Source organism: Canis lupus, chromosome 13, assembly GCF_048164855.1.
Source record: "Canis lupus baileyi chromosome 13, mCanLup2.hap1, whole genome shotgun sequence".
Classification (NCBI taxonomy): Eukaryota; Metazoa; Chordata; class Mammalia; order Carnivora; family Canidae; genus Canis; species Canis lupus.
The window spans coordinates 64,879,111-64,905,663 of record NC_132850.1 but is presented as its reverse complement, the minus strand read 5'-3'; the positions used below and the strand labels follow the sequence as shown (position 1 = coordinate 64,905,663).

General features: G+C 33.5%; 1 protein-coding gene across 3 annotated transcripts in view; it reads right to left on the bottom strand.

Annotated features, from left to right (window-relative positions):
• Positions 1 to 24,336, bottom strand: part of ANXA10 (annexin A10) — a 98,770-nt gene extending 74,434 nt beyond the window's left edge. Inside the window, exon 1 of one of the 3 annotated variants that reach the window (XM_072773848.1) lies at positions 24,138 to 24,336. In XM_072773848.1, the coding sequence (XP_072629949.1) occupies positions 24,138 to 24,155 (18 nt within the window). In that variant the 5' untranslated portion in view covers positions 24,156 to 24,336. The remainder of the gene's footprint in view (positions 1 to 24,137) is intronic. The other 2 variants (XM_072773847.1, XM_072773849.1) reach the window with 2 other exon arrangements.
• Between the last annotated feature and the right edge of the window lie 2,217 nt (positions 24,337 to 26,553).

Sequence of the window (26,553 nt, the reverse complement as noted above, 5' to 3'; positions counted from 1 at the left end):
GTATGACAAAGATTATAAGAAATCTGGAGTGACATGATTTATTCCTGCTAAAAACTGAAAGAATACAATATATATTTATTATGTGATAGTCTGATGCATTTTTAAAAGAATTTATTTTGGAGAACACACTATTATTCCAGTTGTTCAAACATCCTTAGGGGGACAACTATTTCAGTATTGCTTTTAGAGCTATTTGAATATTTTTCAATTAATGATGGATTTGATGTTTCTAATTAGCTGAAGGGCAGGACTAAGGATATGTAAAGCAATATAGCTGGATAATTCCCCTTTTTTCTTTTGATGAAAAATACACTGAAATAAGTGAACCTGGAAGCAATTACTAAAATTAAATTAAAAAATAAAATTTTGATAATAAATTGATAGTGTTTCATTACCCAATGCTTCAATAAACAAAACTTCATTTAGCTGAGAGGCCACAAAAAGAATGGATTAAAAACTGTGGTTGGATTTGTCTTAAACCTATCCCAATTTATGGAAAAATATTTGCCTTACTTGGAGCCTTGGTTAGTAGACATCCCGCAGGAGGAATGACACAGATTTTTTAACACTACCATTGTACCATTATAGAGTCTTTTCTTAGTTATTAGAATATTTTATTTCAAATCAACATTTTCTCTGTATAATAAGCATTGAAATATAAAAATAGTTTCTTTTGTTAATTTACAGTCACTCTCAGACATATCTGATCTACTAGCTTAGTCACAGAAAGGTATTCCTTTTATTTTATTTCTTTTATTTTGGGGTATCTGAAGATACTAATTCTTTTTTTTTTTTTCTCTCTATTATTCTGGTGATAGAGAAGGCAGTGGTAAACATCATACCTTTACTTTTTGTGAAAGTAAATGGCCACTGATCTTTTACCGTAATTGGCCTGGAAGGATACTGAAAGTATAATTTGTACTCAGAGAGATAGATGCAGGGAAAGAAAGCTGGAATAAGTGATGCGCAAAATCTCCAAGCGGGTCAATCTCTAATCTTAGTCTTTAGGTTTCATTCATACTTGTCAGTAGACTCTTTAGTACTCATTGACCACGTACTTCTTAGACATAAATTTAAAAACAAAAATCTCCATATGCTCCATCTATATGGATCGTATCTGACCCAAATGCTAGAGTCACCTCAAGTTCTGCATATTATGTGTGAAGTCTTTTCAAATTGTATCAAGTATTATTTATCATTTACTTTACATCTCTATTTTACATGGCCTTGCAGTTTTTGCATTTGTCTTGTCCTCTAAATTTTAAACTTCTGGAGGACAGGTACATTTGTTTTCTTGCTTTGCAAAAATTTAGGCTAGTGCCTTAGATGTAATAACATAGGCTCTTGGAATGTTTACAGAATATAAAAATACATGTACTATAGTAACAATTTTAGTTTATCCGGTAGTTTTTAAAAAATTCATTACTCATATAAGTAGGCTATGCTCTATATACTTTCACTTTCACTTCCTTGGCAATCACCTCAGCAGTCTTGTGAGACTGATAAAACTAATCTTATTTCACAGATGATGAGATTATGAGGCTGAGAAAGTTGTTTAAAGCCATACATACAGGTAATGTGTCATGAAGCCAATACTCAAATCCAAATTTAACTTCATGGCTAGTGCCCTTTCCATTATAGCTATAATTGATGTAAAATAAAAATAGCATGTATTATTGAGGCCTTTTTCTCATCTTTGCAAGAAAAAAAATCTAGTTGCAAAGAATCTTGCTGGTAAAAACAAAACCCTAAAAGCATAAGCTCTTACTCAAGTCAGTTCAAAGAGAAAAAGAGGTGTGTGTGTGTGTGTGTGTGTGTGTGTTAGAAGGAGGGATTGAGAGAATGTGAAAAAGCCAAAAATAGACTCCCAGTGACTGGGTCACCAAAATGCATTGAAGAATGGAACGTAATATTTAACTTCAAGGTATTTTCAGAACTCCAATAATAACCTCTCTTTTATCATGAACCCCCCAAAAAGGTTGCTTGGGATAGCTTTTTGTTGATGGTGTTTTGAAAGAATGAATAATTAGGGTTTTGTCCATGATAGGGTTACCACCATGGAGAAGAGATAGACTGAACAGAAATGGAAACACAGCCTGAAGGGAGAGACCTGTTCATCTTTATTTCCTGTGTTCCTCCAGCCTCAGGCAACCATCTTTAGAGAAACAGCCACAGAGATAATATTTTTGTGACTTAGTTTGAATCTTAAAGAACAGTTATGACTTTGATCTACATCTAGGCTATGCTTTCAAAGAAAATTTGTATATATTATATAATCAAAATAGACCTTAATGATCAGATGACTAACACAGATAATGATATTAAGATAGTCCTAGTTACATTATTTCTCAAATTGATGCAGAAGTATTTATAAATATGAACCAATTACTAAATTAGTCATTGTAAAGTCTTTACAACTTAGTGAATAGACGTCGAGGAGTTTAAGAAAGAGAGAATTGAATTCACCCACACGGCTTCTTATAACTAAGATCTGAAAGTTTCTTCATTAACATGACTTAACATTTTTAGGAAACAATTTCCTAGGAAGATATGATTGAAAATAACTTATCTTCGTACAGATAGTATTAACTTTATCTTAATAATATGTGACAGAAGACTACTAAAGTTAACCTAATTAGAGTAAAATTGATAGCATTGAATGGCCACTTTTTAAGGCTCAGGATAGCCAATTCGTAATTCTTGGTGCTTGTGAACATTACCTTATTTGGCAAAAGGGATTCGAGGGTGTAATTTATTTCAGGAATTTGAGATGGAGAGATTATCCTGAAATATGTGGCTAGGCCATAAATATCCTAAATGTCCTTATACAGGGGGTGGGCTATAGAAGAACGGAACATCATGATCAAAACCAGATGCTATATTGTTGGCTTTGAAGGTGAAAGAAAAGGACATGGCTTAAGGCAATGTGGGGAGCTTCTAGAAGCTAGAAAAGGCCAGAATCCATTTCTCCCTCCACTCGAATGCTATTAAGACCATCAAGGTAGAGTTTCCCCTTAGATTTGCTTCATCATCAGAGTGTTTTGGTAGCATTTTTTTGGGGAGCTAGCATTTAATAAGATATGATGACATTTGAAGTAATATTCTGTCTGGATAAGTAAAAGGTAATGCTAATAAAGTTCAATAAGTAAATAAAGATTATCACTGAAGTTACTAGGATAGGTATACTACTGTGAAAGATCATAGAAGAATTTCATGTGACTAAGGTCAATTAACGAGGATTATAAAAGATTATTTCTAGTAGAAAATTCTGTTCATAGTCCAGAATATTTAATCAGAAAAAGATATAGTGATGAGACTGTAAATTATAAAATAAAAAATAGAGCATGGAAGCATAATTGAGGACATTACATTTAATGTACATGCATCTGAAGTGAGCAGAACAATGGAAGAAAAGTAATACAAGAGAAAAGATAGAACAAAATCAGGTAATGAACAAATCACATCTTTGTGAAAAGCGATAGTCCCATATTGGCAAATATTAATGAAGAAGTCAAGATTAACATTTAAGACACAACATTTAGACATATTCAGTTTGCTTATAAGGAATGATCAAACTGGGATTATAATTTTCGTCCACAAAATTAAATGTTAGAAGACATTTGATGGGTCTTCAGAGGAATTCAGAGGAAAAGATCTAGGATTTAGAAGTTTTAGACCAAACTATAATTTAAGAGAAAGGGCAAAAAGGAAAAATAGCATACACATATCCTTTCCAAAACCTAATACTTAAGAATGATTCCAACCCAGAGAAATCTGAATCAGGGTAACATAGTAAGTGAACAAAAGAAGTAGGTTCATACTCTTAATACTACAAGTAAAAAATTGTCAACTCTCGTTGAATTTTCAATATATACCAAGAATTGTAAAATAATTTACATAGTATTATTTAACTCCCAGGAATTAAACTAACAATCAAATCTGCAAACAAGTGAGATTGGTACTATTGCCACAGATAAACTGAGATTTTGAGAGGTTAACTTCTGTTTCTAGGTTACCTGGTTGGTAAATAATGGTTCCCAGAGGCCCAGATCTGTCTGATTTTAAAGCCTGTGTTCTTTTTTTTTTTTTTTTTTTTTTTTAAGCCTGTGTTCTTAATTGCTAGACTAGACTCCATATATAGAAGAAACATAGATGGGAAATTTTTATCATTAAATAATTAGCATACTATCAATATAACTGATTTGGCAAATAAGGAAATCTTTGAGAAAAAAGTCAAAAAAATAATTTATGGTATTATCTACAAATTCTTGTTAAATATTTTAATGATTGTAAATAAAAGGAAACATCTGCCAACTGCTCTTCTTATGCTTTTCATATCTTTACATATAGTTATGTTTTTCCAAGTGGAATCATATATTACGTATCATGTGGTAATCTGTTTTTTCTTTTCATATTGTACCACTCCATGGGTATTAAAGTCTATTCTGCTATTTTCTTATCTTTGAAGGTAAAAATATCATGGACATACCTAAAAATACTTTGTAACCTTTCTTATGAATGGTCTAATTAAGTTCTTATAACACTTATTGAATTTCATTAATAATATATTATTTAAAAAGAGATAAAATAACACTTAGGTCTAAATGAACATACCCACGCCCCCAAATAAAATAATGTGTGAATGTGTTTTGCAAACCATAGTATTCTAGAGGTGAAGGAGAGATTTTGCTTTTTACTATTTGTATAGCTGCTTTGTGATTTAAGCAGTATTTTTATATTCTTTTCTTATCTTGAAGTTATCAGCAAGGCTATATCTGGCAAGGGGAGTGTTCTTATTTCTATATCACAAAAAAAATAACTCAGTTTTTATACAAACCTGTTGGTTTCATAATTACCAGCTCAGCATAGTAAGAGTTCTGACTTTAAACCTAGTGCTTTTCCAGTATATCTTATCTTTCAACTCTATTCATTTTTTCCTTTGTTGATTTTTTTCTCTATTTCAAAACATTAATGCTGCTTTCATATTTGTGTATGTCTCACAAAGTGGTTAAACATTTCTAATGCAGATAATGTAATCTAGAGGGCATAAAACATAATAACTTCACATATTTGGAAGGTTAAATGAGAAGCACATTCAGTATAGGATCTAAATGATTTCTCATACTCATGTAACACATGCAGTCTTGGATTTCCTACCTATGGAGATTACGCTGCTATTTAATGTGTGAAGAATTGGATTTCATGGATTATTGAAACAATTTCTACAAAATGATGTTGCGACCCTTAGATGAATAGTGATTCTAAAATTTCAGCAACTTTTCCTCTAATCTGATATTTTTGAGAGGTTAGTAACCTGTACTCTCAAAGCTCAGTAATCTATTTGACAAAGAGAATCAGCCTCCTAGTAATTAAAATTTCTTTAGCTTTTAATACAGAAATCAAAGATAATATTTTCTAGTGAACTGCATGTTTTTGAAATGATAATGAGAAAAAAATGGCCTCTTTTGCATACCATTTTATTTCCTTTTAGGACACTGAAGGACAACTGTGGAAAATAGGATGCTCTATTTCTACCTAATTTTACTTTTATAATAATTCTTGGTTTTAGCTAGTTTTACATTTTTCCCTTTCTCTGAATTAATATTAACTAAAGCAAGAGAATATGATCTCAAAGAAAAGCCAGTTTGCAGCTAAATAAAATCTTGGTTGGGTAATCCATAAATAAGTTGGTTACATATATAATAAGGAAACTGTATATTTCTGTATTAAGGGAAATTTAACCCAAAGAAAAGTTTTAGAATTTTGGAGTTAATTTTGATACACATATAACTAATATATATTCTAAAATTAAAGTAATGTTTGTTTAGGGTAATATTATTTTAAATAAATGTCCTGTATGGCATTTTATTATGTTTGGTGAGTGAAGATGTACAAATATCAAAAGAAGAGAAAGAAAGAAAAATGTGGTATAATAATAAAGGTGGAAAGCATTAATTACTGGAAAATTTCTTTATAGACATTCGTTGTTCATCTAGCCGTAGTTTGCTCTGGAGATGAAGAGACAAAAGGAGCACATTATACCTTGATTGGTTTTATCGATTGGCTCCTGGCTTTCTACTTCCTTAATAAAATGCACTGATGGCATTAGAGTAAGGAATCTAAGACAAGTGAGATGTCTTAATTTTATTAATAGCTAAAAGGCTTGAAAAATGTTTAAAGTATTAGAATGTAATTTCTTAAGAGTGCCTGGTTTTATAAGGTCATTGGACTTAAGTTTTATTATGCTTTTCCTTGCAAATGTTCATCAATATTCTGATAAATAACAATTAATAAGTGATCTCATTGAGAAGTATGTATCTTAGAAGTCATCAAATTTTTAGGAAGTGAAAGATGATTCAGAAAATATTGATGGTCACTAAACTATATGGTAAGATGCCCCCCAACTTTTTTTTTTTAATTTTTGAAATAATCTGTCAACCGTTTGCCAAACTACACTATGATACCACGACTGATTCAGGAAATGATAGTCATCCACATAAAGGGGAAATCTAGTCTTGTTATTTTTAAAAATAATGCTTCGTTATTTTTATACTTCAAAGCATTGATAACCCATCTAAAATTTTTGTAATATGTACTCAAGTACAATTCCATTTTCTGTTCTAAATTGCATTTGGAACGTTTTTTACATCACTTTTCTTCACTTAAAACGTGTAACAGTTGAATGTAAGAGCTAAATCAATACTAGTACTTAGATAATGTACAAAAATTGAGAACATATGTTAAAATTCATCAAAACTTATATGATATCTTATATTCAAGGGAAAATCTCTGCCAAATAAATATGGTGTGTTAAATAGGAATCAGTATGGATTGCTCCACACAGGACATACATTAATCTCCTTTTTGGAAAGTGATAGTTGATAGAAATATTCATTTGATAGACAAATACTAGGGGGAAAAAAAAGGGCCAAAAAAATCATATGATTATATAATACTAGAACAGGATTTTAACTTTGCTCCCTTTAGAATTCAGTTTTCATCAAGGCTCTAACCTGCTGGCAAAACAGCAGCTGCCAAGTGCATCCACATCCCAAATGGAAGGATAAGCCGCCTGGGTGGGGCTTGCAAAGAAAATTCTAGGAACCAGTTTTCTCTCACTTAGCAACCTTGAGAAGTTGAAGAGGGTCTAATTTAGAATTATAGATGGGATTATTTTGGGAGAAATGATAGCGTTCTCTAAGACCTTTCTGCCATGCCAGGGTAAGTGAGGTGGAAGCTGAAGGATGCTAATACCATCTTCACGGAGACCACAGAGAGCACTGGATCCGTGTTCCTGGAGTTTGGGGGACACCGTGGACTCTCACTGGGAAAGGCTAACGGTGAGGCTACATGGGTAACTAGCGGCTTTAGGTGAAGAGGGGTGACTTCACCAGGAGTGCCCGAACTCTAAGAATTTATGTACATCCAGAGGTGGTCACACTCCCAGAGTTTGTTGGGACATAGGACGTCTTGAGTGTTTACCATGGGCCAATTGAGAGCCACAAAGTAGGAAGATTTAGTCATAAGTCATTTTGAAGGATTTGGGTCCAAATCTTCTTTCAGAGGATTGATAGGAACTTTAGAAGCAGACTGATAAACTCCAGAGGATTCCTGGCCATGAGAGGTATCCCCCAAACCTCCTGTGTTCCAAAGAAACATCTCCTGTGGCCAGAGAACTTTAGTGCTACATGACTAAAATACCTGTTAAATTAGACCGAAGATTTTCTGGAACATTTTTCCCATATACTCACCCTTCCCTAATTCTGGAGGCATTGAAGGCCTGTCAGACTGCTCTCAGGTATGAGGGACAGACCCAAACAAGGATAAAAAAGTCAGTCTTGCCTTCTTTACTGATGTAGGAGTTTGGCCTGCAGGAGCCGGTGAGAGAGAAACTTTGAATAAAATGTTCAGGAGGGCCTGGGTGGCTCAGTGGGTGAAGCATGTGCCTTTGGATCAGGCCGTGATCCCAGGGTCTTGGGATCGAGCCTTGAGTTGGGCTCCATGCTCAGCACGGAGCCTGCTTCTCCCTCTCTTCTCCGCTCCTGCCCTCTCTCACTATCTCTGTTGTTATCTCTGTGTCTCTCTCTCAAATAAATAAATAAAATCTTAACAAAAAAATAGATGTTCAAAATTTTTACCTCCACAAACAGACATTTTTTTAATATCTATAAATTTTTGTTAGTGGAAGTGACTTATTAATATGCAATTAGGTAGAGTAATAGACTCATGATATCTCCTATGAACTGAATGTTTGTGTCTCCCACATTCATATGATAGAGCCCTAATTCCCAATGTATTAATATTTGGAGGTGGAGACTTTGAAAGGTAATTGGATTTATATAAGGTGTAAGTGTGGGTCTCCCCCTCCCCGCAACAGAATTAATATCCTTGTAAGAAGAGATCAGAGCAGTCTCTCTCTGCCATGTGAAGACCCAGTGAGAAGAAAGCGTTCCGCAAACCCGGGGACAGGCTCTTTCAGAAACTGAATCTGCTGTCAACCTTCATCTTGAACTTCCTAGTCTTTACAACTGTGAGCAAAAACCCTGTGTTGGTTAAGCTACCCAATTTATTACATTTTCTTATAGCAGCCTGAGCTAAGACAGGACCTGTAGGAAACTAGCCCCATGGTGCTGAAACGGACGGTGTGAGAATAAAAAAAGTCACGTATATTTTTGTTTCTAATTAATAGCCCAAGCTTAACTGCCTAGAAGGTCATTTTGCTATTTTCCAAAAATAAAGGATAAATAATATAATAGTGCATTAATTTACATAATCAGAAAGTTAACAATGTGTCAGAGACACTTATTTTAAAAAAACTAAAACTTAAATTGCTTTGTATCTTTCATTGAAATTCTTTGTTCTATTTCACCCCATTGCCTGCCTTAATGGACTTTCTCAGTCTATATTTCTTTCATTCCCAAAGAAATATTTAACAGTGAGAAGTGAAACCAAGTAATAGACATTTTAACTACAAATTACAAAGCTTTGTAATTGATTGAGTACCTGGGTGACTCAATCGGTTGAGGGCTGCCTTTGGCTCAGGTCATGATCCCAGCGTCCTGGGGTCTGAACCCAGCACTGGGCTCCCTGCTTCTCCTCTCCCTCTGCCTGCTGCTCCCCCTGCTTGTGCTCTCTCTCTCTCTGTCAAATAAATAAAATCTTAAAACAAAACAAAACAAAACAAAACAAACCCCAAGGCTTTGTCTTTCCTGTTTTTATTTTAAATTGAATTATTCAATCTTTGATTTGTAACCATTAGATCCATACTCTCTTTTTGGTTGGTTTGCTTATACCTTTGCCAGTGGGGTCTGTGTGAAAATAATACTAATATAGCAATGATTTCATGGTCTATTTTGATGTTTTGATGGCTCTCCAGAGACAAGTCATGAGTTCCCCCACCTAACGTGGAGTGTGAACTATACTAGGAACTGCGTGAAGTGGTCAGTGCCTCATGTCACTGCTTAGGATGCCTCCATGTCTATATCTAATGCATCTTTATTTTCTATGGTTCATCATATGCCTGAGTAGAGGAGGTGGGGCATTAAAAAAAAAACATTCATCCATCAAGTAAGTGAAAAGGTAAAGCAAGTATCATGTAGCATTAGCTAGGAAACATCTGATAATTGCCTTCTCTGGATATTATAAAAAATATAAAGTGTAATCAGTAAAAATTAGGACATTCTTTCCACTCCCCTTATTGATGAACACATGTATCTAAGTAAGGCTGGCTTGGCTTCAGATAATCACTATCCCTTGTTGGACAATGTAGCAAGTTCCCTAAACTCTCCTGATTCACCTTTTGTGGAATTACAGTCATAGATACATTGTTTGCTTGAGTTGTCATGGAGATTAATGGGATATATATATTCCAGTTAGTAGTAGTTTTTATTAATCTTATTTCTCCTCTTCCTATTCCTCATTATCATCATTAGCTTCAACCTATACTCCTGCTTAGATTTTAATTGTTCTTATGAGAATTCTAAGAGGCAATATCATTTTCAAAAAAATCATTTAGATGCAAAATTAGAAATAATAACTTAATTCAGTTGTAAAATTAAAACTTGCAGTCTTTTATTTTATTTTTTATTTTTTTAAACTTGCAGTCTTTTAGATACCCACACATATACCTATAATATTTTCCCATTTCTTATATACTTAGAAATTTGTAAATTCATAAATGCTTTCAACTATTATTGATCTAAATATACTGTATAATATTGTATAATATTGAGAAGTTGGTCACAGATCCTAGCAGCTTTCAAGACTATATGGAAATTTTCTAATCAAAAAAAGACAGGAGAAACAAAGTCAACCATTTACATTAACCATGCAAGTTTGGCACCCACAGTACTCAGTTTCAGTACTTAAAGGACAATTTATAGCTTTAAATGCCTATGTTAAAACAAATTTAAAAATTAAGCTTTATCATAAGAAATTAGAAAAAAAATGAAAATTATACTTAAAGCAAGCAGAGAGTAGGAAGTAAAAAAGACAAGAGTAAAAATAAAACTTAAAAAGAAAAACAAAAGAAAATAAATGAAATCATAAGCTTATTCTTTGGACAGTAAAATTGATAAAATTCTAGCAAGTCTAACAAAGAAAATAGAGAAAATACAAAATAGTAAATATGAAAATAACTGAAGACATCACTACCAGAAGGAATGCTATGAACAATTGTGCCCGTAAATATAATTTTAATTCCTTAGCAGACAAAGACTATCAAAACTCACTCAAGAAAAACAAATGACATGAAATCTCTAATATCTTTTGTAGAAATTAAATCTATAGACAACAAAGAGAACCTCAGGGACATAATTTCACTGGAGATTTCTGCCAACCATTCAAGGAATGAATAATAACCAGTGTTACCAGATCTCTCATAGAAAAATAGAAGATAGGGGCAGACTGGGTGGCTCAGCAGTTTAGTGCCCGCCTTCAGCCCAGGGAGTGATCCTGGAGACCTGGGATCTAGTCCCATGTCCAGCTCCCTGAATGGAGGCTGCTTCTCCCTCTGCCTGTGTCTCTGCCTCTCTCTTTGTCTCTCATGAATAAATAAATAAAATCTTAAAAAAAAGAAAATAGAAGATAACACTTTCTAACTCATTTTATAGAGACATATTTACACTAATACCAATATAAAACCAACATTACAAGAAATAAATCTTATAGGATAGTAATCCTTATGGACAAAGATGCAAAAACACACAACCTGATATAAGAAAATGCAATGCAGGAATATATAAAAAGAATAATGTACCATGACAAAGTGAGTTTTATTCCAAGTGTGTAAAGCTGAGGTTACATTAAAAAATTAATCAATTTATTTCATCATTTTAATTAACTAAGAAGAAAACTCATATGATCATCAAAATATGATGTGAAAAACTCAAGTATAGCATTCATTCATGTTTAAAAATCTTAGCAAACTTGAAAGAGAAGGCAACATATTTTTAAAATTTATTTATTATTTTATTATTTATTATTATTATTATTATTTTTAAGAAAATATTATTATTATTATTATTATTATTATTATTATTTCTCTTTATTGGCCCACAGCAAGCACACCCTCGGTGATAAGAGAATTACAAGGTGGTATTGACAGCCCTAGGGAACTAGGGGACCAGTCCACTGACTGGTGCAGTTAAGAGCTTTGGGGTGGGAACCAGCTGCAGTGGAACTGCCAGCACCACATGCTGAATTGGGGTGCATGCATTTGAGCACATAGATGACTTTGTTTCCTGGAATTGCATCCATCAAATGGCTGCAAAAACATCATCCCTCCCCAGAAGGGATTCTAAAGAGGATAATCAAATCGCATCTTAAGAAATAGTAGGTGTGTATTGCACAAGCCCTGTTTGAGAAAAAGCACTGTTTCTCTTGCCAGCTCTGCCCTTTCTCCTGACTTGCGTTGTTCACAAACTCCTGCTATTTTTCCTGGTCCCTTTTTTTTTCAGTGTGTAATCAATCAGTTTCATATTCTCTGTGGAACATATTCTACATTCATCCTCTGTTGACCAGCCGGTTCATCGTGGGCCTCTTTTTTTCTCTGGGCCTCAGTTTCTTTCTTTTTTTTTAATCTAATTAAAGACATCTACAAAAACTTTTCAGCTAACATTATACTCAATGGTGAAATATGAATGTACTCCACCACTTGCTCCATCACTGCCTTCATACTGGGAACAAAGCAAGGATGTCTTTTCTTATCATTTATTCAACATCTTACTGAAAATCAGTATAATAAGATTAAAAAATAAAACATGTATATTATACAGGTCTTTCACCTCTTTGAGTTTATTCTTAGATGTTATTATTATTTTAATTATTATTTTAATTTCTCTTTCTGCTGCTTCATTATTAGCATATAGAAATCCATTGGATTTCTGTACATTGATTTTGCATTCTGCAACCTTACTGAATTCATTTATTAGTTCTAGTAGTTTTTTGGTAGAGTCTTTAGAGTTTTCTATATATAGTATCATGTTATCTGCAAATAATAAAAGTTTTTCTTCTTCTTTACCAATTTGGGTGCCTTCTTAACTTTTTCTTGTCTGATTGCTGTGGCTAGGACTTCCATTACTATGTTGAATAAAAGTTGTGAGAGTGAATATACTGGTCTTTTCCTGACCTTAAGGGAAAAGCTCTCAGTTTTTCATCACTGAATATGATGTTAGGTGTGAAAACTATAAAACACTGATGAAAGAAATTGAAGACAACACAAACAAATGGAAAGATCTTTCATGCTTATATATTAGAGGAATGAATATTATTAAAATGTCCATACTACCCAAATCAATGTACAGATTTGATGCAATCTGTATCAAAATACCAATATCATTTTTCACAGAAATAGAATAATCTTAATATTTATATGGAACCACAAAAGACCCCAAATAGCTAAAGAAATCATAAGAAAAGCAAAGCTGGAGATATCACAATTCCAGATTTTAGGTTATATTACACAGCTATAGTAATCAGAACAGTATGGTACTGGTGTACGGGCACAAAAATAGACACATAGATCAAGGGATCAGAACAGAAGTTCAAGAAATAAGCCCATAATTTTATAGCAAATTAATATTTGACAAAAGAAGCAAGAATATGCAAAGAGAAAAAGTCTGTTTAACAAATGGTATTGGGAAAATTGGACAGCTACACGTAAAAGAACAAAACTGAACCACTTTCTGACACCATACATAAAAATAAACTCAAAATGGTTTAAACACCTAAATGTGAGACCTGAAACCATAAAATTCCTAGAAGAGGACATTGGCAGTAATTTCTCTGACATCAACTGTAACATTTTCTTGATATCTCCTGAGACAAGGGAAACAAAAACAAAAAATGTTGGAATTACATCAAAATAAAAAGCTTCTGCACAGCAAAGGAAACAACCAACAAAACTAAAAGATAACCTACTGAATGGAAGAAGATATTTGTAAATGACATATCCAATAAAGGATTAGTATCTAAGATATATAAAGAACATATATGTAAGTCAACATTCAAAAAAAAACAATAATCCAATTAAAAATGGGCAAAAGACATGAACAGACATTTCTCTAAAGAGCATGTTCAGATGGCCAACAGACACATGAAAAAATGCTCAACATCACTCATAATTAGGAAAATACAAACTAAAACCATAATGAGATATCATCTCACCCCTGTCATAATTGTTAAAATCAGCAACACAAGCAACAACAAGTGTTTATCAGGATGTGAACAAAAAAGAAGCCTCATGCAGCATTGGTGGGGATGAAAACTGGTGCAGCCATTGTGGAAGACAGTATGAAGGTTCCTTAAAAAATATAAAAAAGTAGAATTACCCTTTGATCCAGCAATGAGACTACTGGGTACTTACCCAAAGAATACAAAAATACTAATTGAAAAGGACATATGCACCCCCTATACTTAGTGCAGCATTATTTATAATAGCCAAATTATGGAAACAGAACAAATGTCCATCAATAGATGAATGGATAGAGAAGATGTGGTATGTAAACAATGGAATATTATTCAGCCATAAAAAGAATGAAATTTTGCCATTTGCAACAACATGGATGGAAGTAGAGAATATAATGTTAAGCAAAATAAGCCAGTCAGAGAAAGACAAATACCATATGGTTTCATTCACATGTGGAATATAAGAAACAGAATAAATGAATGCAGAAAAAAAGAGAAACAAACCAAAGAACAGACTTCTTTTGAAAGATTTTACTTATTGATTTGAGAACGAGAGATGGCAAGAAAGAGCAGAGCAGGAGGGAGGAGCAGAGAGAGAAGCAGGCTTCCCACTGAACAGGGAGCCTGATGCAGGGCTCCATCCCAGGACCTTGGATCATGATCTGTGCTAAAAGCAGATGCTTAACTGACTGAGCCGTCCAAGTGTCCCAAAAGCAGACTCTTAACTATACAGAACAAACAGATGACTATCAAGGGGGAAGTAGGTGAAAGGACTGAAATATGTAAAGGGATTAAGAGTACACTTATCTTGATGAACACTGAGTAATATATGGAACTGTTAAGTCATCATATTGTATACCTGAAACTAATATAATACTTTATGTCAATTGTACTGGAATCAAAATGTTTTTTAAGATTTATTTGAGAGAGAGAATGCATGAGCAGGAGGAGGGACAGAGGAGAGAGACAGGGGAAGCAGACTTCCCACTGGGCAGGGAGCACATCATGGGGCTCGATTTCAGGACCTTGAGATCATGACATGAGCTGAAATCAAGAGTCAGATGCTTAAATGACTGAGCCCCCCAGGCATCCCATGGAATCAAGATATTTTTAAAAAGGCATATATATTGAAAGAGAAGAAAAAAAACACTCTTGGCAATAATTAAAGAAGACATAACTTAACGGAGATTTTGTACATCATTTTCATGGCAGAAAAACTTAATATTGCTAAAATATCAATTCTCCTCAAGTTGGTTTGTCAATTTAACACAATCCCAATCCCAATCCCATCAGCATTTTATGTAGATTTGAACAATTTGATTCTAAAATACCCATACAGATGAAAGGACCTAGAACAACTGAAACAGATTTGAGAAAAATGTGGAAGAATAATGTTGATTTTAAGAATTGTTATGAAATCACAGTAATAATGATATTGTGGTATTGATTAATGTTCTGGAAAAATAGATAAATGGAATAGAACAGGATATCTTGCAATAGAGCTGCATGCATATGGAAAAATAGCTTTTGACAAAGTTGTAAAGCAATTCAATGAAGAAAGAAGACTTTTTCCAAGAAACAGTGTTTTAAAAGCACTGTCCATAGTGCTTTTAAAGCACTATGAGGATGTCCATTAAAAAAAAAAAAAAAAAAAACTTGATCTATAGCTCACATGTTACACAAAAATTAACCTCAAATTGACCTTAGCCCTAAATAGAAATGTAATTGTCTAAAATATCTGGAAGAAAATAAGGGAGAAAATCTGCATGACTTTGTGTTAGTAAAACATTTTTAGAAATGACAATAAAAATATAATCTGTGAGGAAAAAATTAGGCTTTGTCAAACTTGTAAATTTTTGATCTGTGAAAAAAACTGTTGAAGGAATGAAAAGACAAGTCCTAGAATCAGAGACTATTTGTAAATCACATATCTCATGAAAACCTTTTTTTCACAATAAAGAACAATGAGAAATAAACAGAAAAAAATACTGAATTAAAAAATAGGTAAGCATTATAAGCAGACCTATTCTCAGTGAAGTTATGGTAAATAAGCATATGAAAAAGTACTAATATCATTATACACAAAGAAATGCAAAGTAAAACTACAATGAGATAATGCATCCTAATAAATGAAAGAGGCTATATTCGTAAGATTTCATGGTCTTTGATTCTATTTATATGACAATCTGGAAAAGGCAGAACTAGAGGAATGGAAAACAGATGAATAATTGCCAGGATTTGAGGGCTTGGGGACATGGTTGACTATGAATGGGAACCGTGGAGGGATTTGGGGTGATGAAAGTCTTCTATAAGGAAATGTAGTATTGGATGATGACTCATAACTCATACAACAGTATAGCTCAAACACCATCTTCTGTCTCACATAAATTTAAATTAATAAGATCGACTAGAATGTAGAGGGAATCCAACAAGGAACGCAGATCGTAACAAGCAAATCTAATTTATAAATGAGTGTTGTACCCACAGTGAAGTGGTTTGGGAGAAGGGACATGTCCTAACTTTGGCAAATAGTGTTTAACCAGATATCATAAAGCTAAAGATAAAAATTTTGTTGGCAAAATTGGTCCTCACAGGGCTGTGGTTTACCACATTTTAAACTGTACTTATGCTAGTGTTGAACAAATAAACACGTTTTAGGTATTGGCAGATTTTTACTGTGTGAGGTTATAAATAATAGAGGAATATAAAATTTTGGTGCTGGATTAGATTGACGTTATCGATATGAAGATAGATAATAGCCAGAGAGAGAGAGACAGACACACACACACACACACAGAAAGGTGGGTAGTAGATGGATAGATAGGTGAATAGGTGGGAAGATCTAAACGTACATACGTGCATATAGATACGTGCAGATATATGGGTTAGCATTTTCACGTATTTCATGGCTCTGTCATCTTAAAGAGTTTATAAGCAATGGTTCCCCTGTAGAAATGAGCCCACCCAGCGTTCAGATCTCAGTTTTTAAAATATTATTATTCGATTAAGGGAATCAGGGATCCTCAGAGAAGTGGTTAATGCCAGGACTGGGGCCGGAAAAAGTACAATAGACCTCTTAGCACACTAGAGTGCAGTATACCTATCCTAACAGTTCCTACATTGAATCTTAGATTACATGAATTTGCTTTTGAATATACAAAGAGACTTAAGAAGGAAACAAACCTAGAATATAAAGCTGCATTTCTATATCTTTTTTTTTTTTTTTTTTTTTTTTTTTTTTTTAAAGAGAGGAGATAAAGCATAGTATCTGAGAGGGAGGTGACTCACCTGTTTCTTGGTTGTTATTGGCAGACAAGTTATATATATAACCCAGTGATTCTGAGAAAGGCTCTTATTTAATACTTCCTTCTTCTAACTGAGTTAAATAATATTTTCTAAAACCATATTTCAAACTCTGAAGCATTCAACTTAGTCCAAATCAGTATTCTACATAAGAAAAAGACCAAGTCCACTAAACTGTAAAATTAGAAGACATTTAGTATCTTGAAAGAAGTGGCGTATCCATACACCGTCATCCTACAATTCACAATATCTGAGATAAAATAAGACCTGGAGAGGAGTGAGATCTTGACGAGCTTCTAGTGAACCTTAAGTTGTGATAGGTTCAGTTGCGACCTTGTTGCACAGAAAATTCCTCATTTCAAAACCAATGATTCGCCTATATTGAGGGTTCACAAATCTGACCCTTTTTTGCCTTGCAGGGACTACTGCACTCACTGTGAATATTTACTTTTATATATATATGAGCTACGTGCTTGATTAAACCCACAGTAGTCAGTATAACCGGTGATGAAAAGTACACAGAGGGTGTGTGTACCTCCAGGTACCAAGGCTTATCTTACAGCGTCTTTGTCTGTTCTCCGACATTTTGAGCCTGGCAGCTAAATGACAATCTAGAAGAATGTGTACATATATTCAACATTTCTAAAGAACTGAATGGTAATTCAAGAAGATGACTATTGTGGTGATGGCAACAACATAAGGACCATAAAATACAATGGTTTCTATATTTTTTAAAGGATTGCTAATACACATTACTTAGAACAATGTGTCTACTGGGGTTGAAGCTTTTTTTAACTTGAAAAAATATTTCTACAGTGCTTTCAACTCTGGCTATTTAAAAATAAAATAGCACAAACGTTGCAATTAAGAAATAGGATGATAAAATACATTAAGACATCTTGTTGCTTTATTATTAATTGCCACAAAATAAAGAGGAAAAGCCCATATGAGTAAAGTGATTCCCATTTTATCCACAGCGGTACCTGAAACACATCTTATGTACAAAGAGCCTATAATTATTTGTATGTTTTATACAGGATACTTATAATACTGTTAACAGTTTTTCTGGTTCCTTTTAGCATGATTATCAGAATGTCTGAAGAACAGCAATAGAAGGGTAATTGAGAAAGAATATATTCATAATTATATGTGGTGTAAGGTGGGATCTTGGCAAAGGAAATGGGTCTCAAGAGGCAGTTTCTTTAAATGCCTGTGTGAGAAAAGCACGTCCACGAGTTATAGGCAGACTTTCAGAATCTTTGGAGACAATTCAAAAGCAGCTGAGTCAGGGACTGATAGTGTGAACTCTGAAATACTTAAAAAGAAATGCAATCCATTCTTTTTTGGTGAATCAAGCTGGACTATCCCTGATTACAAGGAGTTTCTGCTGATAGAAGAAATCTATGGTGGATGGAAGACTGGGTGTGGGTCCGGGAGGTGGGGCTACAAGGGGCCAATCACCCGGGAATGCCCGTGCTGTCTATTTGCTTTCTCAAGTCCACCTAGTCCCAGAAATGTATGACTCATTAAGATAACTGGGTCTTGTTACGCAAACATCATTTCTTAAGACTTTAATCTTGTGGTGTAATAAGAGAAATACAGGTTTTTAAAAGTGAGTTGTGATAATCCGATGACTTTTTTCCTGTGCTGTCTGTTATATAGGTTGATTAAGTAGAAGAAATAAAAATATAATTAGCCATGTATTTTTTTTCTGTTGTTGCTTTTCCAACTTTCAATGTTGTTTAAACTTGAAGAGGATTTGGTTTTAACCTAATGTTTATTTAAGTGAGTGAATTGCATTAATGTTACTAATAGAAATATAATGGAAAAATAACTTTCGGAATGACTTTAAAATAATCTGGGCCCTGGCATTTAAGAGATAAAATAACATAACAACAGATCTGGTGAGCAATAAGTGGAATCACATCTTCCACAGGCCCTATGATCTGTTTACTGTAAGCACTTTTGAGAGTGGAACAGATTCTACAAATTTAAGTTTTTTTTTTTTTTTAAGATTTTCTTTATTTATTCATGAGACACACAGAGAGAGGCAGACACAGGCAGAGGGCTCCATGCAGGAGCCCGACATGGGACTTGATTCCCCGTCTCCAGGATCACGCCCTGGGCCAAAGGCAGATGCTCAACTGCTGAGCTACCTAGGCGTCCCCTACAAATTTAAGTTTTATTGCTTGTCTTGTTATTATGGTGAATGCTCTAAGAATTTGAAAGCCAGAACCAAATTCTTTTTCACAGTCTCCTCTTTAATGTTTTTACCTCCTGCTTCATGTCTTTGTTTAATTCTGGAATAATGATGGTTCTTATACATCAGTGGGATACAGATTTCAATAAGTCAGAGCTTTTGACAATCATATTCACTGTTGTTTCCCTAGTACCTAGAATTGAGAGCAGACATTGGACTGGGAGACCAGGTAGGAAGCTATTTCGTAAAGTTGACAAGTGATGATGATGCTGTAGCTTGGACCAGGATAGTTGTAATGGAAGTGCTGAGAGGTAGTCAGATAATGAATATATTGTGAATGTAGATAGAAAAGATTTTGATAATAGATTGTTTTTAAGGCACAAGAGAAAGAGAGGAGTCAGAGATAATTTTTTTTTTTTTTTTTTGGCCTGAACTGTTAAGATGATAGTTTCCACTGAGTGAGTAGACATCTGGTCATATGACTGGGATTGAAGCAGAGATGCTAAATTGAGATGTAAATCAGGAAACTTTGTCTATACATTACAGTCAAACCATCATATTGGGATAATGACAAAAGGAGTGACCATAAGTAGGAAAAAGAAAAGTTTCAGTTGAAAGCTAGAACATTCCTGGCAAAGGAGACCATGTCAAACCACACTCACATATCTAATAAAATGAGGAATGAGGACTGGATGTGGGGTTCAGGCACATGGAGATCACCATTGATGTTCAAAAGGACAACTAAGGCGAAGTGGGTTTGGGTGAAAACCCAGTTAAAGTGGGTTTGGAGAGAATCAGAGGAGAGGAATTGAATATGATGAATGCATTGCACTTTCAAGGAATTTTGCCATAAAAAAAAAAAAAGAGTCTGGAAGTAACCAGTGAGGGAAAAAAGTGGGATTATGAAAATTTTAGTATGGTAGGAGCTATTCACAAATAATGATTATGCTGAGTTTAAGAGACTATGTATTTCCATTCATGAAATTTTTGATGTTATTCAATTTTATTAATAGATTTGATGAATAATGGCATACATACCTGTGTATGTGTATGTTTGCGTGTACATATATATGTGAGTGATGGCACACATATATGTGTGTTTATGTAGACTTAAACTTGGTAAAAACAGCTTCATCTCTAGAAGGAGCTCACTGGGTTGCTAAATGCCAGGGCTTTTGAGTTAGAGTGGGATAAAAGTGCTGGAACTGCCACTAAATAAACACCAATACTCGTGTGCCTTTTTGGGGTACTGTTTATGCTTCAAGTCTTCTTAGCGTTTTATCTGCCACTTAATTCTCAAGAAATTCTTTTAACACCGGTGGTATCATCACATCCACTTCACAGGTAGAAAACTGAGAGGCAGAAAGGTAAATTTTTCTCAGTCATATGGGTCCCACGGGGGCAAGGCTGGCTCTGACTTTATTTCATTATTATTCTACAGTTGTATTTGCTTGGCCTTTACGTTTAAAAGTATTCTATAGCTAGTATATGGGGCCTTAAAAATTTAACAACATACTTCTATGTTGCTTCAAGGAAAAAGTCACCACATTTAATTTTTCCAGTCCAATATACATTAATTCAAGAGGCTTCAGCAAGAGTTGAAGCATAACCAGCATGATTCATAACTTTTGTTGAATCGAAGTGTGTAAAATTCAGACAATGTAGTCTTGTGATAGCAGAAAGCAATCTAACGTATGAATAACCTTTTATTAATATTTGTTCAGTAAGTCATACTGCAGATAAATAATCAAAGTCAGATTTCTTGGATGGAAGTTTTTCTCTCAGGAACACCTTTCGATAGGAAAATCCTGCTTTAAAATAATCTTGCCTAATCAACAGCTTCTGCTCCTCTGGGAGGTCTTCTCAGCTCACAGTCACTGTGGATGGGATGCCCTGAATCTGTGTTGGATTTATGAGGGCTCTTCCTGCTTCACATGTACTTCACTGCTAAGTACCAGTCCACATTCGTTTGGCTAAAAGGCAGACAATCATGTTACGCACACTAGAAATGGCCTAAATTGCTGTCATTTGGCTTTGACACTCTTTGGGGAGCCATTCTAGAGACAGATTTATGAGTAAGAGCCATCCTTTGCCATCTTTGTAAATTTACTGCTGCTAATTTTCTACCTCTTAACTGGGTTCCCAAAGGACCTACTTTTTGCTTTGAAACACGAAGTCTGTAATTATGTAGGATAATCACACTTCGGTATTTTTTACCTTTTTCTTGTGTGTGTGTTAGAAATAGTTTTGGAATTAGTATCCTGCATCACCTCTTCCTGGTGTTTCACTTGGAGGAAAGTATAAGCCTCAGTATATTTGGGTGGAAAATAGGAACACTCTCCTTGAAGGTTGTGAAGACTGAAAATAATGTACTGTAGCACCACTGAACAGAATATCTGGTGTTTCCAAAAAGAATTTTAAAACTTTTGCATGTCAAAGAGTATTCTTGTGGAAAGATTTTCTGTGACTGTTAAAGTAGACAAGGTGTGCAAAGCTCCTGGTGTATAGTAGAGATTCAGATAATTTTAACAACTGTTTCTCTACTTCAGGCATTATACATAATGTTAATTCAGATTGGACGATGATATCAATATGTAATATTGCTTGTAATACTTCTACAATTAATATTTTTCTATCAATCAATACATATGGTTGAAATAGGAAAGTTGTCAAAAGGATTGGAAAAAGAATAGGAGTAAAGTTTACTTTGAGTCAAAAAGGAAGAATATAATCAAATAAATCCAAAGTAAATAAAATTCTACTATATAAAAAAGGGGATCAACTAATGACAAAACAGAACAAAAACAGCCAACAATTTCAAATATATTCCTAGAAGAATCAGACCAATATATTTGGACGAGGCAGTATATTATGGTGACTAAAAGCTCAAATGACATGGGGGTACTGGGTTTGGATCCTGGGTTTTGGCAGATATATACATATATTAGCACTCTTCAGTGCGGTTTCCCTCAATGTAGGAGGGATATTATAATAATATCTTCCTAAAAGGTGATTTGTATCTGACTAATTAATAAAACAATTTCAGACTTTCCATAATCATTTAATTAAATCTTGCTTTCAGTAGACAACCTTTTCATCAAGCACATAGGTAAAATACACTCATTGCATTAAAGGTAAATTTACTTTCTTAATGCGACAAACCCACTTAAACTAGCCTTAATCATTAAGGGTTATCTACATCCATAATTTTATAAAGTAATTATAAAGGATTACATATGATTATTTCTTTCAGATGTGCAACTACTTTTCTATGAATCTTGTCTCTTGCTTGACTTATATTTAAATTTTCTATATTTTTAAGTTGATACTAATGAGTTACCTCAGTGCCTCTCAAAAATGATCACATATTCATATCAAGCATTTAAGTTCAGATGTCAAATATTGAGTAGAAACGGCTCAGTAGAGGACCTAAGAGCAACCAATCAACAATCATCCACATTATAATATGAGTTTTTCTGCTTTATTGCCTGGAAAAGCTTGTCTTTTGCCTGAGAACACCAGACTCAAACAGCGATTAAACAGATGAATTTAACCTCAACTATTACCAATTCTAATCACGTGGGTCACATATCTCAAGATAATAAAAAATCACCTTAAAATATAATGAAGTTGATTATGTAAAACCATTTTATTATCAAAACGTGCTGAGATAATACATAAAACCTAACATTTATCTCTTAAATGATCAAAAATACTTAAAATGAATATTTAAGCATGCTCAAATCAAACTCTTTAGTCTCGGATATCCTTTATCTGCTCTAGAACCCTAGGCCATTGTTGCATTTCTTTAAAATCTTATCATCTTCATAACTTTTAATATTCCCTGAAATATAGCTTATATATCCTTCCTTTGATAAATTGGCATACATGGCATATAGAATATAATATTATTTCCAAATAATTATATTTGAATGACTATAAAGTGAGAAAACAGTAGCTTTTTACAAATTAAATCATTTGTAAAATCATTTACCATGCTGGTCTAAATTACCTCATCACTTTTATTTCTCTGTAGTGAAATGTAACTGCTGCACAATTAATAAAACTGTAATGTTAAGTTTTAACTGCCTGTGAGATCCTAGAATCTCAAGACGAGATTAAGCGTAAGGCAACAGTGATGAAAAGTGGACTCATTTTAGATCCTTATTCAATATTTAATTTGAAAAGCAAAATAAATGAAATTTCTCAAAAATTAATACTTTTTAAATAAGTAAATAAAATTATTTTTTTTGCCAAAGTTTAACCAAATAATTATGCTGTGATTTTTTTTTGCATAAAACTTTTTGCAGTAAAACTAATAAGCTTCCTGAGAACATTTTTTTATTATATAGATTTAAAAAATTGTCATCAACACAGAACACAGTTACATATAATTTCTAAGACCATGCATAATGGGTATCTTTTAAAAATGTACATTTAGACAACTGAGTGTCTATGTCAGCTCTTCAAAAGTTCGTGGCCTTTAGAACAGTTGGATCAAAATGATTCAGACGAGAAAAAAATACTAAACTGAGTTATGCCTTGCTTAAATTCAACAGCTAATCATTAAAAAATAAACTATTTTCTGCAGAGAACATAGATTTAAAATAAAAATTAACAATCACATTTATTTTTAGTTTCTTATAGAAATACATATGGGGAAATATAACTTCTGTGAGAAATCAAAGAGAGGTCACTTATGAAAGTAACGGCATCTAAATTCCCTTTATGGAATAATAAATTCAAAAATAGCATAGGTTTGAGATTTAATAATATTAACTTTATTTAATAGCTATGTTGAACACCTACTAATTAAAAATTTAATGAAAATAAATTAAAATGTCAATATTTTCTGGTGAAAATGTCAAGTACTACACTGAAATGTTATAAATAAGGTTCAAATCTCAAAAGACTGGAAACGTTTTATAGAAGCAGCCGTTATACTTACATAGTCTCCGCAGAACATTTTGATGATTGAGGTTAACTTCAGAGTAAAACAAAAGAGTTTTAGTAAGTGATCAGTTGCATAGGCTTGTCTTCCTATGGAGACAAAGAATCGAGGATCACGGTTCAAATTTATATGTCTACTGTTCACCTCAGTCTCTCGGGAAAGAAAATATAGGGTCAATTCATGTCTCAAGATACAGTATTTACCCTGAGTTATCAGTCATAGGTGACCAGGTAGGAATATTGCACAAAATAAATAAAACCTCTGGTCCTGTGTTGATTTAAGGAACATACATTAGCCAACCAATGAAAGAAGTGTAATCTTTAGAAAAAGCAGATGACTTATGGAAAGGCAAGTTGATTAGTCACAAAGTTAATGATTTATTTTCTGCTTTACCATTTTTAGATAATCTTCCAGGTACTCAGGCCCCTAGCTTCATGTTTCAAATTGCTAAGTTCTATGTGCATCTATATTATTAAGTATTCTTAACTACCGTGTATCTGGTCATAAATTAAAAAAAATAATATATTTAGGTCAGAATTGAATACACAGCAATAAGTCTTTGGAGAAACTATAAATTCATTATCATTTTCGGACTTCATATATATTTTCATTTTACTATTTAATTTTATTACATTTTAAGGAAATAGTTTTAAAAATACCTTCAGGGATCCCTGGGTGGCGCAGCGGTTTGGCGCCTGCCTTTGGCCCAGGGTGCGATCCTGGAGACCCGGGATCGAATCCCACGTCGGGCTCCCGGTGCATGGAGCCTGCTTCTCCCTCTGCCTATGTCTCTGCCTCTCTCTCTGTGACTATCATAAATAAATAAATAAAAAATAAAAAAATTAAAAAAAATTTTTAAAAATAAAAATACCTTCAAATTCTAATGAATTGTTAGGAAATGTCTATCTCTTAAGTTTCAAACATTATTCCAGATATCAAATAAACATGTATTATATCATTCTACTGCCATTTATTGAACAGCACAGAATTCATTTAGTCTATAAAATTTTTAAAAAATTTTGAAAGTGAATTACAGGTAAATAATTTTTCATTGAAAGAACATAAAATTAAAAAAAAAAAAGAACATAAAATTACAGTAAGTATCAGTGGAGCAGCTTCCATAACTACTTTGCTCAAAATCAGTCTACTGTTAAAATATGGATGAAAATCATTAAGCAAGATAATGCAATGTTTACTATGAGCAGAAAAATATATCTGGGGCATTCAATTCATAAGATTCTGATTAATTTAATAATATACTTGGTACCATGTTATGCCTGCTCATGAAAAAGTTACAAAAAATGAATCATTCTGTGTATATGTGTGTACACGTGTTTGTACGTGTGTCTGTATTTATGTCTGAATTTGTCTTGTGTTTTTTCTGTGTGTATGTAAAGAGCATATAGTAATTACTAATAGCTTTATACTTGCATGTATACAGTTCAAGGTTAAAAACAAAGGAAAATTTATTTTTCAACTAAAAATATCATTTTCTTTCTTTCTTTAAAAAAAATTTATTTATTTTAGAGAGAGAAAGAGAGAGAGGAGCACTTGGGGGGAGGGTCAGAGGGAGAGAATCCTTAAGCAGATGGCAGGGAGCGTGGACCCTGAGACCGGGCTTGATCCCAGGACTCCCTGGGTTCATGACCCGAGCTGAAATCCAGAGTCACAGAGTCAGCCACCTAACCAAATGATCCACGCAGGTTCCACCATTTTCTCTGTTATGGTTATTTTTTAAAGTTGTGTGATTTGTGGCTATAATTATAGATTGTGTCAGCGTGAAATGAAAATTTTCAAAATATTTGAGATAAACATATTTTCTCTAATATTATCAGATAATTGAGAGAAAAGAGATTTGGTGATATTTCCTACTTTCCTTCTAGATGATGATTATTTTATTTTTATTCATCATTACTTTGCGACTTAGCTTTTTTTTTTAATTTATTTTTTATTGGTGTTCAATTTACTAACATACAGAATAACCCCCAGTGCCCGTCACCCATTCACTCCCACCCCCCGCCCTTCTCCCCTTCTACCACCACTTTTTAAAAAATAAACTTAGTTACAACGATGAGGTCTGGGATTTGCTTAAAACATTTCATGTGAAAAAGGCGTGGGGAATGTTAATTCAGTATCACAAAATCTTGAAAGTTGTTCAAGAGATGGCAGTGCATTAGATAATTCAATTTTTGTTTATATTTGAAAATTTTCATGATAATTTTTTGAAGTTTAACTTATTTAAATATGATTAAAATATCTAATATATGGAAAGCAAGAAATGCTAACAATAGTTACTAATAGTAAAAGTTATAAAGCTTTTACTCTATATTAGGCACTGTTTCAAGCAAATTTACCCATATAAGTGAATTTAATTCTTACAACAACTGTATAGGTTAGGCGCTATCACCTGTAT